At 40.0% G+C, this 15,973-nt stretch overlaps 1 protein-coding gene across 2 annotated transcripts in view; it reads right to left on the reverse strand.

Moving 5' to 3' along the window:
* unc5db (unc-5 netrin receptor Db) overlaps positions 1–15,973 on the reverse strand; it is a 290,100-nt gene that overhangs the window by 50,514 nt on the left and 223,613 nt on the right. For both annotated transcript variants that reach the window (XM_033620202.2, XM_033620199.2), the window contains one exon: positions 5,314–5,398. In XM_033620202.2, coding sequence (XP_033476093.1) covers positions 5,314–5,398 — 85 coding nt within the window. The remainder of the gene's footprint in view (positions 1–5,313; positions 5,399–15,973) is intronic.

Below are 15,973 nucleotides of genomic sequence, written 5' to 3' on the forward strand. Positions count from 1 at the left end.
AGTTTCATCATTAAAACCTCTTTTCCGACCAGGACAAAGCTGTTTCTGCCTCAATAGAGTGTGGGATTTATCTTTCAATACAAAGCGCCCATAAAACCTCAGAGGCAAAGGGAATATGTCTGACCTAAGCAAAACCGCGCCTTCAAAAGATTTAGATGAGCCTTTGAAAAGCTCCAAGAACACATCTTTAAAAAAAAAAAAAAGGGAAGAAGAAGCTTTAATGGAACTCTATCAGGGTGTGGAGAAGTAGGTTTGACAGGGATTGGGGCTGGACGCTGAAGCAGGAAAGAAAGGATACAATTCTCTGCATGTCCTCTGGCCTGCCAGGATGTAGACAGTGATTGACAGCTGGCGAGATGACAAGCACAACAGACCACAGGGAGAAATATGGGTGTCCGCAGTAAACATCCCCCTGCTCACACAGAGCAGCGGAAAAAATAAGCACTTGAAAAGCACCTCTGTGGTCAAAACCAAATACTGTCAGGTTGGAATCGGAAATATTTTGAAGTGTTTCAAAGGTGGATAAACCAGTGGGAGCAACCAGACGCTTTATGCTGGCAGATAAGAATGTATAACAGGAGATGAAAACAGCTCTAGACCTTCTTGTAAAGATTTCTGAAGGCGTCATGGATTATACATGCACTATACATTTCAACAATGCTGTCTAAAGTGGATTTGCAACAAAATCTAGTAATTTGTAGGTTCTATGTACCGTGTTAACACATTGTCACTCCAAACTTGTCAAATATGGCAGCTTGGTCAGTCCCTTAAGATCATTAAGCTCTAGGTAACCTTGTAGTGTCAGTTTCTGTATCGATTTCTGCTATTACATTATCATCCATATTCACAGGAAATGTAAGTTTCTCCACCCAAACCACTTCAAGTTTTGGTGACAAAACAGTTTCACCAGCAGAACTACTTTAGGTTTAGGGAACAAGAAAGCTTCACTGCCAATACTAGTAAAGGTTAAGCCAACAAGACCTTTCACCACTAAAACTACTTAAGGTTTAGGCAACAAAACTACTTTGTTAGGTTTAGGAAAACATTGTGGTTTGGGTTAAAATAAATACGTTTGTTCCAGTAACTTATCTAGTATGTCACTTGACCATGACTAGACACCACTTGACTATGTTATGTGACGTATGCTGGTAACCTGTACCTCCCTCCCACCCTACTCAGACTTTCTCGCTCTTTCTGTTGCATTATTGCTGCTGACGGAATTACATTGGAGTAACTTGAAAGCCAGATGTGTCTCATGCAGACACTGCAGGGGGCCTTTTGTGTCAGCAACAGAAGCCACGGGCCACTGACCAGACGTCCATATTTGCCTCCCTGAAAATAATAATAGGTTGACTGTATAGCATATTGTAAGCCCACTGAAAACAAAGTAGAGCTGCTCTGCATTCTCTGAGGTCAGTAAAAACATAATTCTTTTTAAGGGCAAACTGACTGACTTTTTTTTTAAAAATTGACCTCAATAACCAAAACTTTCATAACAGGCATAACTCACTCCATGTGGCACTTTTTGCATCTTATTATTTCAGTGCCCCACCAAATCAATCCACAACCCAATCATTTTTACAGCTAATGTGTGCATTCTGTGGGGTCTCTCTTCTTTTGTGATTTTGTTTAAGAGGAGCAGTGTGAATAAACAGTGACACATCAGAGGAAACAGGGAAGCACTGTGGCCCTCTGCGGGAAAGTGCGTGCAAAACCCCCCTGGGGAGCGGCTCAGTCCATCTGAGGGTCATTACCTAGCTGTGATCAGAATACATAATGCGCGTGCTGCAGAGATGAAAGGCCTCGGGAGACGTCTGCGCCTTGTATTCCACCGTGCATGTCCATCAGCGCACCACGCTCCATTCATCACTGCATTCATCATCGTTTAAACAAGCTTCCCGGGTCGTGACTCTCTCCCAGAGCGCCACATTGTTGACACCGAGTGGAGTACATAACTACATATTGACTCTCTGCAGAGTACCAGGGACAAAAAAGAGATTGGAGGATTGGAGGTTTGACTTTGCTTCCTACGAGTCAGTTGGCTAAATGAAGGACTCTATTACAGAGCCCCCCCACCCCCACCCCCCCCGGGGTCGTGCGGAGTGAACTTGAGTTTCTTCACAGCAGCTGGGACATCAAAGCCCAGACTACCACCTGCGAGGGGCTTCTGGAAATGAACACCCATATCATGACACCTAGAGGACTCCTATAGGGAGTGGGAGATAGGCTGCGGTGCTTGCTGGGCCCATCTGTCACACTGCCTGCCTGTAAACACTCAGGGATGTGGGGATGGCCATGGGGAGGGTCACACATCTACCCTCTGTATGTCTGCCTGCACTACTGCCCAAAAACACATAATTTATTTATTTTAGGGCCAATCCTGATGATGACTTCATTGAAACTGCCCTTGGTAATGCGCTACACCAATATTTTATTGCTTTTTTCTAAGGATAGCTGGACAACATATCAATATCATGATATGAGACTAGATATTGTATTAGATTTTGGATATCTTAATATAGTAAGTGTTGTCTTTTCCTGGTCTTAAAGCCTATATTACAGTAAAGTGATGTAATTTTCCTAACTTACTACACTAAACTTATTATTTGCCTTTACCCACTTAATCATTATATCCACATTATAGATGATTATTTGTGAAATATGTTAATGTATACATATTTTGTGAAAGCACTAATAGCAAATCCTACAATATTGTTGAAATATCAATATCGAGATATTTGGCCAAAATTATCATGATATCTAATTTTCTCCATATTGCACATATACCCCTTTTCAACCCAAATTAACACCTTTGCAGTTTTTGTTATACAAGGAAACACTTGCTAAAAACTCATTTTGACAGTCGTCAGTAGTCTAGAGCTCTATACATGACTCTGCAGTAGACAAGTATGCCTTTCTCTCGTTTTTTTTTTTTTTTTTTTCTCAGGTGTGTCATGTTTGATGTCACAAATGTGGTGTAAAACAGGTTAGTAAAGAGTAATGCAGAATGGAGGCCAGTGAAAATGTTTCAGTGGTTAATCTTGTTTTTTTTGTTTGTTTTTTTAAAATATCTGTTACTTATTCAGTCTCTCTTTCAAACTAGGTGCCCATAAAATTTGGATCAATGTGCAAGCACTGCTTGGGCAGAGAATGACTTTTGTGGTGGCCCGTCATTGCATCGTGCCAGTAAAGGGGCTAAAATTAGCGCATCCACCCATGTGTTGTATTTCCATCACTGCCACTACTAGGTGTGGGAGTCACCAGAGGATCCGTGATTATTACAATACATAAGTCACAATACAATATTATTGCCTTTTTAAATATGTTGCGATATGCTGAGTATTGCGATAAAGTATATATTGCGACATATATTGCAATTATATTACCTTTATTCAACTAAAAATTATGTCCCCAAAGGAAAACTGTCAACATCTGTTTTATCTAAAGAGATAAAGTTTTCAGTCTGTTCATCTCACTTCAGTCATTTTTGCAGCAGTAAAATGTATCTAGTGGACTGAAAAAGCAAATGCTTATATTACTCTAGTAGGCTACCTGAAGTTTAATTTGTATTTGTAATATTAACAATTTATGTAATAATAAATTGATACTTGGCAAGATATGACAACATATTGCCACACAAAAATACTATGCTATATTGATATTTCCCCCACCCCTAATGACTACTGCAGAGTCATTTATCCTGTATGAGAATGCTGATTGTGACCTTTCCCATTAAATTCAAAAGCTGGATGTTAGCGTGTGTTGGTGGGGTTTTTAAGCAGAAATTGGGCTTTAGTGAATTTTATTATTTTGGACTGCATATGTTCACATAAGCCAGGTTTGTATTTTTTATATTTGTAAGCGAACACAATGAGCAGCCTACTCAATAGAAACAATGGGGAGGTAACTCACCACTGCTTGCAGAACCAGTTGATCCTATTAGTGATTTTATTAATTGTTAAAGGATAATGCTGGACATATTCCATATTTTCCTTTCTGTCAACAAACCCAATGAAAAGACCCAAACTAACAATGAATGTTATTTACTATCAAGTATTGTGTGTAACCAAAGCCTGATATATCTTATTCCTCTGTGCCATAGAGCTCCACTGTTGTCCAAAAACTATTAAAAACACATCAATGAGTCACACTGTTGCCCTGGGTGACATGTTCCTTCATTACCATGAACACACACACTGTGGGACTCAGACCCACATGCACCATCCTGCTGCTAAAAATACTCACTAGAGCAGTGGTTCTCAAACTTTTTCAATAATGTAACCCCTCTGTAATATTTTCCTCCATGCACAAAATTTCCAGGTACCCCCGACCAGCGCAAAACATTATTGGTAGAAATACCAATTACTGGTAGAAATGTGTTTGCATTTGTTCGATCCATTTCTCTGACAATAGTTCTAAAGTCTAGAAGAGCTGCATGATGAAATCATTTCATACCCCCAAGCTAGCAGAGGGTTAAACTAGTAGTTAGCTACTCAGCCAGCAGAAGTCTGTTTGGTGACAAAAGTTGCCACCAGATCAGCCAATAGCAAAATTCAATTGCAAATGCTAGATTTAAACCAGTAGAAGGAAGCATATGCATATAACACAATATGTATTTTAAATGTAGTTTTCAGCTGGAAGAAAAGTGGTTTGAGGGTTTAGTTACTCTTTAAGTTAACATTAAAAAACCCTCTTAAGTACTCCAAGGTACCCTTCCATACCCCCATTTGAGAAACATTGCACTACAGCACAAATATCAAATCCACTATTTCCTCCTTTTTGGGCTATATTTGCTAGAAACTGCAGTGCGAGCTCTTTTAGAACATTACGCATTACACAGCCTTTTAAAAGTATGTATTTACAAGCTGCAAGTAAAGATTAACACCTTTAGTGGGAATCTATGAAATTGGGGCTGAGAGGGAGCAAGGGTATGTAAGTCATTAAGTTCGAAGAAATGGACACATTGTTGGTATGCACTCTCACAATCTTTGCTCTTAATTCAGCTGTTTTGCTATTGTAAGTGACATGTGGAAACATGCAAATCCACACCTTTCTGTTGTGTGTAACAGCATTAACCTTGTAACTTTATAATCTGCTTTAGTGGGACAACTACTTGTAGAGAAGTGAAGGTCCTATTGAGCGCCACCTGACTTTTGAGCTGTAGTGGAAGTAACAGAGGATGGTCAATAATTAGAGAGAAACAGGACAGTGAGGACAAAGGATGGAGAGTCAGGCGAGATGGATGATAAGATAGGGGAAGACTGACAGACAGATACATGCTCGAAATGATATTTGGGTAAACTCTGGCCTCACCTTGCCTCTCCCTGATTGATCACCATGTACATCTCCCAGGACATATTCTCAGCCACGGCTCCATGAGGCACCAGCAGGCTGACCCCTGGAAAACACACACAAATATGTCAACAACAACAACTCCGACAGCCTGACAGAAAAGGTGAAAATAAGGGCTTACAATATGTCCTACATGCAGTGGTTGCGGTAATATTCATGAGAGCTTCATTTTACTTGAATAGAAAGAATAAAGTGAACCAAACTAAGTAATCCAAATAAAATTTTCCTATATGACTTTTGGTAAAAATCTGATCAAATATGAAGCACTGATCTTGGCACATGACACGTATATTAAAAAAAAACCAGTTGCGCTGGATTAGGCACAACCATCAGCATGTATGGGGTTATGAATTTTGATTTGCTGTTGACGGTGGTGTTTGTTTAAGTTGGTGTCTAAGTGGTATGATCATTGCCCCGAATGTCCATCAAAACAAAAGACAAAATACAAAGATTGTCATTGGCTTCCCAAACCTGTTACAATCACCCAAAAAAATATTCATGTGACTGTTTTCTGACCTACCTCTATGACCTGCTACCTCTAACTTTTGGTAAGTTTGTTAGGAAACTTTGATTGTCACTGTGAAAAACACTGACTGTTGGTTAGCTGTGAACAGCAACCTCCAATATCAAGCCCCCAACATCCACCCTGACCTTCTCCCTGGGCAGTTTTGCTATCACACTACTTCCATCTCTTGTGATAGACAACAGACATATTTGACTTTACTCTGACTGTTTTCAGGCCCTGTTTGTATCATATCTACAAAACGTAATGCACGTAACATAATTTGATATAACCTACTAAATCAGGAGCTAGGAATTCATAAAGAATTTAATCTGGAAGGCTAAAAACACATGAGCAATGTGCTGATGGAAGTAAAGAAAGAAATATAAGAACGAAAAGCAGGTTGGGGTGGTGCTGGATACGTCAAACAACACAGGACTTTCCCCCAAGAAACCAGTGTTCATGTCCAAGTGTCCTTACCATATTTCTTTTCCTTAACCTAATCTACATAACTTTACTCGCCCAAACCTAACCTACCAAACTTTACATTAAGTACGTAATGTCAGTATTCCTTAGATATCATACAAAACCTTGTATGGGCATTTTTTATAAGATATATGAACAGTTGTATTAGGATATGTTGCTTTACTCTGTCACTACACAGGATTGTTGTTTTGTCATTACTTATCATCACTTGGCATAAGTTTAAGGTTCAAGGCGGGTTCACATGTATGTTGTCTGGAACAAAACCACGTGATCTCTTAAGCCCCATTGCTATGTGCTACTTTAAGAGGCTTTCACATCAGGAACCTGGGACTGTATCCTTGTAAACTTGACCACAAAGTCCAGTTAGATTGATAAGTGTGAAAACTAATCATTGATCAGTGCCCAAGTCCATGAATTGGACTTGGGCACTGATCAATGATCAGTTTTCATACTCCATTTTCACACAGTGGCGGTCTCGAGTACAGTTCATGTGTACTCAGGTACAGAAGTGGACTGCTGTTTAATATGAGTAGTGGTCTGCGAGCAGAGTTGCAAAGGCATTTCTCAACAACGCTGGTCTCCTCTGAAATCTGTGTATCTGTGCAGTACCTGCTGATATTGTCTTATCATGATCTTTGGCAATGAAGCAGAAAAGCAGGTGAGAGGGTCTCTCTTGACATTTTCTCTAAAATATAAACCAAAGCAGGCATAATCCCACAAACATTGACCTATTGTATTGGCTTGGAGTCTTATAATTGACACTCTTTTCTACAATGCAACAACACCATAAACAAATGTCAAGTAGATGATAATGCAAGTGTACTCTGGAACAATATTACTAATGTAAAGCTGCTCAGCTGTGAGAAAGTGGGGGCAGTTGTACTTAGGTATGGTACGAATTAATCATATCTAATCTGAAAATGCCCTCAATCTGCAAGCCAGTCGTTGTGTCCTGGCAAAATGGCAAACTTTGTGGTGAATCCAATTCATTCCAGTGGAATAGCTGTGATAGTGGATTCACTTATGGGGGTGAATTTGTTCTACTTCTTCTTAAAGTTCAAATTTGGTAAACTTTGAGGCACGAATTTGCACAGTTGACAAACAGCAAGCTGTTTTGACATATCTGACCTTTAAGGGGCTGGCCAGCAAGACAGTCCAAAATGGAGAGAGCTTACTGGGTGTGTTGCGCCAATAACCTTCTCTGTTGGAGTATTAACTGCCCCACAAATAAGGAATGTTTGAAGACAATTATGAGACAGGAGTCGATGGTACAACTAAAATTTCCATCTCACAGTTGTATGCCTCTGCAAACTACTCAAGTTGCACTTAAAGTTTACATTCATGTCTGTAAAAGCATAGAGGCTTCATGCTCATCTTTACCCTGGCAGCACAGAGGATCCATATAGTCAGCACAGTTTCAAAGTGGACACCAAATATTAGTGTCAACCTTGCAGTATCTAACCAAATGCACCCCCCCCCCCCCAATTGCTGAGTTATGATGCTGAGTAATGGCCAATGAAGTGTTATTGCAGAACATAATGATGTCACAGTGAAATTTCATCACTTCAGCATTATATCCTATTAGACATTTGTGTGAAAGTTTGTCATAATTAGTGTATGAATTCTTGAGTTATGGCCAAAAACACATTTTGTGAGCTCACAGTGACACTGACCCTTGATATTCAACCACCAAATTCTAATCAATTCATTCTTGAGTTTGTGCCAAATTTGACTTAACTCCCTCAAGGCCTTCTTGAGATATTACATACACAAGAATGAGGTGGATGCCAGGACACAGTGACCTATGACCACCAAAATCTAATTAGTTCCTCCTTGAATCCAAGTGAAAATTTGTGCCAAAGTTTAATAACTTCCCTTGAGCTGTTCTTGAGATATCACGATCACAAGAATGAGACAGATGAGATCGCAGTGACCTTTGACCACCAAAATCTAATCAGTTCATGGTTGCGTTCAAGTGGACGTTTGTGCTAAATTTTAAGAAATGCCCTCACTATTCTTCAGATATTGCAATGGTGAGAATGGGATGGACAACCCGAAAACATATTGCCTGTGGCCACGGCTATTGCCAGCGCAGAGGCATATAAACATCTTTTGAATAAACTGTGTGAACTTTTAAATAATACCCCCCCACAAAATCAGTTTTTTATTACTTATATTAAAACTTAGGGCTATTTTCATCTGCAGAGTAATTATTATTCTATCACATTTTATCCTTTTTATATTTTTGTGATGTTTAATGTTTCTCTTTCAGTTACTTGGTTTCCACACTGCAGGTAATTCAAAGCACTTTGAATCACCTTGTCGATACAAATAAAGTTGTTGTCATAATCTTCAGCCAATTTTGTCAAATGTGTTTCCCAATGTAAAAATAATTCACCAGAAGACTTTATTTGTTTTGATTTTTTTTAAACAGTGCCACTGACTCCTCCTTTTGTTTCTCTTTGCTCTTTTACTCAGAAATAAGGAACATAATGAATTTCTGTTCTATCCCCAATGGTCTCTCAATTGTTAAATATATATCTACATAATGTGTTGACTAATAATGACTTCTTGAATTTTTACACATACTGTAGGTACCAGGTTTAAAGAGACACACCACTGTGTCAGTGGTGTGCTGAATATTTTTGGTTCACTGCAGTGAAGTTTTCTCACAGACTGACCTTATAGTATGACTCAAAGCTAATTCTCTCTTTAGTGATTTGTCTCCAGTTGCATCATATTCAGACTATGCACGCATTAGTTAAGCTGCCTTCACATGTTAAGAAATTTGCTCTTTTCTCACCGTGAAGAAATAGTGCAGACATTTGCAGAGGCAAAGCAGCTATATGTCATCTACACAAAACAGCTGCAATCACAGAGGGTTAAACCTCAAAGAATAGGACCATGTTGTGTACGATACATTTTGTAATTCAGACCAGATTCTTATGATACAAAGCACGGCCCCTTTCACATATAACACAAATACATGGCAAGCACAGTTGATGTACATAAACAGCTAAGCTAACTTTAGCATTAGATTCATCTTATTTCGTAAACTACATGCCTATTCACAAACCTGGAAACCCAATCTGAATGTTTTCCTGGGCCGATGTATGTATTTAATGTTGTGTTAATGAGTTTGAGGAAGATGACGAGTTTTTCTCTCCCTCCCCTGCTTGCATGTGTTGCTTCTGGCTACATCCCTTGTTACCTCACTGGTTGCACTTTGAAACATCAGTGGCAAACAACAGATCAAAGTTGAAATATTTTGAACTTTGAGTGCAGCGCTCAGTGGCAATTTCGAAGGGTGGGCCATGTCAAGGGTAGCACTTCTGCTGAGTTGGGTGCTACCACTCTCCCCATAGGAAGACAATGGCACAGCCAGCACAGAGTGGCTTTGAGCCACAGACATAATTTCCACTTTTAACACCTGCAGACATTTGTGGCTTGCATTGGCATGCACATGATTCCATTTATATTACATTTAAGGGGTTTGCGTTGGTCTGGCGTTCCATGTATGTGCATTCCTGATGCACACTATATACCAGCTGTCCCAGATGTTTTGTATTCTTTGAAAGACAATTCTATAAATGTGGATAAAGATGAATCTCCTGGCACAACCACTCTTCAAAACAAGCACCCATTTTGTTTTCTTCTTCTTGGCAAAGCATCTAGAGGAAAACAGCCACAAAATGGATTAGAATATGTAACAAGATTATATAGTGACATGCAAATTTTTGGCGCCCCTGTCAAATTTCTTTTACTGTGAAAAGCTAAGTAAGTAGAAGAATAACTGATCTCCAAAAGGCATTAAAGGTAGGGTTTGGAGGATTTTCCAGTTGCTGTTTGTAAACACACATTCAAATTTGGCCCCTCCTATCACGCTCAACTGCGCACTGCCCCTACCCCTCCCGGCAGTTGGGTGTTACACAAAATGATTCAAAGCTCAATCCTCACACTACATCAAGCCATATATTAGCTAAACGTAAAGTTATTTGCATCGGTTGATAGTCGGAATTAGCCTCCACAACAAACTACGTAGGAATTACAGTTGTTGTAATGGAAAAGTTGATAAATTAGCAAAACTAGCACAAGCTAACTGGCCTGTATTTGGGATTTACCTGTCCAACAGAAAGCAGGCCAACTCCGCGTCGCTGTACATCCCGAGCCTCTCCTTCAATGTTCGAAAGTGGGTGAAAGCCACCCCGATATTCACACGAGTTTTGGCCCGTGCTTTATCGGCTCGGCGTTTTGCCTCACTCACATTTAATTTCCTTTTCTTTGTGGGTACGTCTGTATCCGCCATTTCTCCCGGGTGGACATGGCCCGGAGGTATGGAAGAAGGCTTCAGAGAAGAGGTTCAGGCAAGGTTTGCGCTGGTGCACGCTCAGACACGCTTGGACACGCTAGGGCACGGCACCTGCGCTCTCTCATTGGCTGGGGAAATCTCGGCCCAGAAGCAGTCCCAGCTCACAAAAACATCAAAATACAGTTAAAGGGCAGGAGCTCTACAAACAGAGTCACCACCACACATGAGTAGAAGCCCATAGGTGATGATTAAGCAGGATTTCATTTGTATATGTCTATATTTTGTTTTGTTTGAAAATCCTCCAGATCCTACCATTAAGTTAAAAATAAAACAAGCTTTTCAACATTTTAGCAAGATTAGTGTGTTATTTTTGTTCTGTACAATTTTAGAGTGACAAAAGGAAATGAGCACCTTGCAAATGTTTGGGCACCCCAAGACATTTGAGCTTTTGGCTTTTACCAGGGTCTCAGACCTTAGTTAAACATCTAAACAAGTCTGATGCTTTTTGGAAACAAGTCCCGCAGTATGATGAAGTTAAAATATAATTTTTTGGAAGCAGTAAGCAAAGGTATGTTTGGAGAAAAAAGGGTGCAGAATTTTATGCTAAGAACACCTGTCCAGTTAAACATGGGGTTGGATCAATCATGCTTTGGGCTTGTGCTGCAGCCAGTGACACAGGGAACATTTCACAGGTAGAGGGAAGAATGGACTCAGTTAAATTCCAGCAAATTCTGGAAGAAAACATCACACCATCTGTAAAAAAGCTGAAGATGAAGAGAGGATGGCTTCTTCAATGGGACAATGGTCCAAACACATCTCAAAATCCACAATGGACTACCTCAAGAGGAGCAAGCTGAAGGTTTTGCCATGGCCCTCACAGTCCCCTGACCTAAACATCATTAAAAATCTGTGGATAGACCTCAAAAGAGTAGTGCATGCAAGACGGCCCAAGAATCTTACAGAGCTAGAAGCCTTTGCAGGAAGAATGGGTGAAAATCCCCGAAACAAGAATAGAAAGACTCTTAGCTGGGTACAAAAGGTGTTTAGAAACTGTGATACTTGCCAAAGGGGGTGCTACCTAGCACTGACTATGCAGGGTGCTCAAACTTTTGCATCAGGCCCTTTTCCTTTTTGTTATTTTGAAACTGTAAAAGATTGAAATAAAAAAAGTCATCTTTCTTAAAGTATTAAAGAAATGTGTCATCTTTAACTTTTTGCCTTTTGCAAATCAGTTCATCTTCTACTTAGTTAACTACTCAGAGTAAATTAAATTTTGACCAGGGGTGCCCAAACTTTTGCATGTCACTGGAAGATTATTTGTAACTGGAGCATGCACCATCAGCACAGTTGCTAGGGTCCCTTCAGACCCTCGCAGACATAGGCAGATGACAACATTTACTTCACTTGGACCAAAGTGGACCCTCACAGATGCCGAAAGTATGAAGCTGGCTTTATGGCACATGAGAAAAGTTAGCCTTCAGGGCTGTCCTTACTGGCAGCTGTCTTTTTACTTTAACCCAAACCTTGACCTTTTCCTAAACCTAACCTAACTAAGAAAAGGCTCTCTGGCAGACAGCCCGAAAGGCAGACCTCTCTCACCAGCAGGTTAAAGGTCTAAAACTGAACCACCATAAGGACTACCAAAACGTTTTCAAACACAATTTGTAAAGGAAATCTGGAAATTATGGTACAGAATGTGGAGCTCAATGGAGCTGAATGAGTAATCACAATAATTTTCACTGAAATTATGGTTCTCTTTAGAACTCACACAGATCAGACAAGATAGAATCTGAAACAAACAAACAACTAAATCCATCACAGTCAGTGTTCACCTGCTCAGCCTGAATAGGAATAAATGGGTGCATGAATCAATATTTGACTTGAATTAAGTTGTAAACACAGTTTGTCTGAATTAGACACTATCTACGAAAAATAAAAACACATTTTCTATTTATTCTGATCTCCCAACCAGCAGTGCTCACTATACTTTTGATTAAGCAACATCTTTCAAGAAGCAAATAGAGATTTCTGCAAAGCAACAGTGCCCCGCCACTGTTGCCTGACACTATTCATCTGCGTCTGTGTGAATGAGGAGGCATTCACACTGAAGAGATGAGAGCATATAAAAACCCTGTTTACAAATAAAAGGTTCAGAGGAGCAGAGTGGGAGATGACAGATAAAGATGGTTTTTGGCAGCTCTATGGAAAGTGAATACTCTGTAATACATCAGTCGTCTCTGAAATGTGCATTTTAAGCTGTTTGTTTTCATTAAAAAAATATTCTGCGTTACATGGTGGTGGAAGTTGCTATGCAGTGATGGAGAAAACTGACAGATGTGAAGATTGTAAGCCAAGAGTAAGTCAATCACAGCTGGATTTCTTGTGTTGTGGTAAGTGTTGCACTTTTTAAAGGGTCAGTTCACCCAAACAACAAACAAACAAACAAACAAACAAACACATTCTCTCACTATCCTACAGCAGCTGTGAGAACTCAGACCACTGTGGTGTAAGTGGATGCAAAATCTGTTCAGTATTTTCTCATTGACACATTAAAAAAATGAGGGCGTTCATTTGAGTTGTTTGTTACATCGAGAAAGTACTGTATTGGCCCTATATTATTATTATATTTTTCTGGAAATTAATAAAAAAAATAAAAATAAAAAAAATAAAAAAAGGCAGGGGTTGTACTATATTAGACAACAAGACAATTACTTATTATGTACAACATGTTGAATAGGCAGAGTGTCACATTATGGGCCGTTCTTTAAGTCAGCTTATAGTGTTTCTTTTAGAGTTACTGTAAAACTTCAATCAGTAGTCCGGCTAATATTTGCTGAGATCACTTAACTCAACAAAAGATGTGATGTTTTCTTAGAATTTCCCTTTAAAGTTAAGACTAGGTACGTGTAAAGATAAAAGTTATTCACAGAGCATCTTGGACCTTAAAAGAGTTCCTAGGACTTAAGAGTTTCTTACGCAGAGGAGAAAATGGTGGAAACATGAAGAGGTTGGAGAAATATTGGCTAAACATTGGATGACAGTGAGTAAATGAAATGCTACTTTTTAGATCATGCAGAGATAATATGTGTGGTTTATCTCATTGGGGATATGCACACATTCCCCTTCTAATGTATTAACGCCAGAAATAAAATTTGGAAAATTGGAAGAATGCAACAGTGCAGCAGTGATGACTTGGGTCTGTCTCAACCTTCCATCAGCAGAGTGATCACACAAACAATGACAACACTTCCACAGTCAGCAGTCCATTTCATTTCCACTGGGTGTCCTCACCTTGCAGGTTCGCAAAAGGGTGTGTCTGTGACAACTAATCACATCCATTAAAAGAATGCATCATATCTAGCAACAGGGTCAACTACACCTCTTCACTAACGTAAAGTTTCTGTCCTTTCCTTACTCAGAGCTGCTTTGAGAACTTTCACTCCTAAGCTAGGATTCCTTGCTCCTGCTTAAAAAATTTAGTTTAAGTTAGAAGCTTTCTGAGTGTTCTCAGTATGTTTGTGAATAGGGCCCCTGGTGTATAACCGAGACAGGCCTTTATTTGTCCAAATGTGTAGCCACACCAGGCTAGTGAAAGAGACTGGGCATTTAATTGGGACTAGGCTCTTTAATGGACGTTTTAGAGTAGTCAGCCCAAAAAGGTGCTTAGCAAGCTCAGCTCAACTTGCAGGAGGCTCTGAGTCATGTAACATGTTTTACTGCCACAGAGGACCTTGTGAATGTAAAAGCGCTGAAAGGATTTCCAAACACTGACTGCAAAAAACAAATCGGGGACTTCATCATTTGACAAGAAAACAAACATCATTCTGACCATACCAGGATCATGAAAACAGAGTTTGTCACAGCTACTGTAAATTTTAATTGATGTTTCAATTCAATTCATTTTTTTATTAAAATGAGACGATCTACATGGTTATACACTGCTAGAGGTGAGTGAGGACATATATTTCTCATAGTTACAGTTAATGCACTCTTTAAAAGCTGTTCAGATATAAGTAATGTTGCTATTTTGGTTTCATATCACTAAGGTGACTTCAGCAATCTGCAGTGAAGTGCTGCGTAAGGCCGACTATTCAGTCTAATGAATAGTGGCCTCTGCGGACAGGCTATGTGAGTGCTGCACTTGACAGCAACGACTCTTCCACTCAGACCCTCAGCCTGAAAGAGGGCCGCAGGAGGCTGATTTTACTTCACCTCTCCATGCCGGCCGAGGGCCACCACTACGTGCACGAGGACCACAGAAGAGGGCCTTAAGTGCACCGCTCCACGCAGACTGCTGACCTGGTGACAACTGTAACGGTCCATGCTAACTCCTCCAATCGCTCTATTTGTGTTGATGATGATGACAGCATGACCCCTGTTTGCCTGAGAGAGTCTGCGAGGATGTGGAGGAATAACAAACAGCTACCTGCCTTGGCAACGGCACTGATGGATCTTTGCAACAGCTTGCAATATATATATAGGGTCTAATGAGTTTGTAGATGTATTAATGGTTGTGATGTAATATGAATATGACTTCTTAGTGAGACAAAAAATTTGTGAGAGTTGAGTTACACACGTGTACCTAACTTATTTTTCTTTATTTTTCCCTCACCTAGAACACATTCATTCTTTACATTCTTTTACTTTTTGAATATGGGGATATGCCATGGTTACAACACCTACCTAACATTTTCGCTGTGGTTGGGACTTGTCAACAGACAGCACCCACCTGTCGCTCAAAGCAGCCACTTACTAATTGCAAATAACTTCAAGCCTTAATTATATTTAAATGGGTCTTTCTCTTGGAGGGAGCCTCAAGTGTCCATTTGGGGAACTGCAGTTTTTGGCACTTCCACGTTGGCTTCATTTTTCATCACTGTAGGTTCCCACTTGCTTCCGACAGAGCCAGGCCAGCTGTAGTTACTCCCCAACACTGGCCACATTACATTAAAGCAAGAGATAATTGATTAAATATGCTTGTTTATTTTCTTGCTGAGATTAATGAGAAGATTGAGACCATTCTCATGTCAGACAAAAAACTAATGGATGCTGTTCACTAGTGCTGCACAATTAATCTAATCGCAATCGCGATGTCAGGCTGTGCGATTACATAACCACACAGAAAGCTGCGATTTGTGATTTAATGTAAATAAATGTTAACGTGTGTGCCTGTGAACGTGACTGCCTCTCCGGTAGTGTGTGGAGTTTGTTGACATCATGCCCACAAGCTATCCTGGTGCGTGCAGCATGTATGGTCAGGTGACCACCCGGCGTGAAGCAGTGACCAACATAAACAAAAACGACGAGCATGAGCACGACCATGA

This window comes from Epinephelus lanceolatus, chromosome 9 (genome assembly GCF_041903045.1).
Source record: "Epinephelus lanceolatus isolate andai-2023 chromosome 9, ASM4190304v1, whole genome shotgun sequence".
NCBI classification, from domain to species: domain Eukaryota; kingdom Metazoa; phylum Chordata; class Actinopteri; order Perciformes; family Serranidae; genus Epinephelus; species Epinephelus lanceolatus.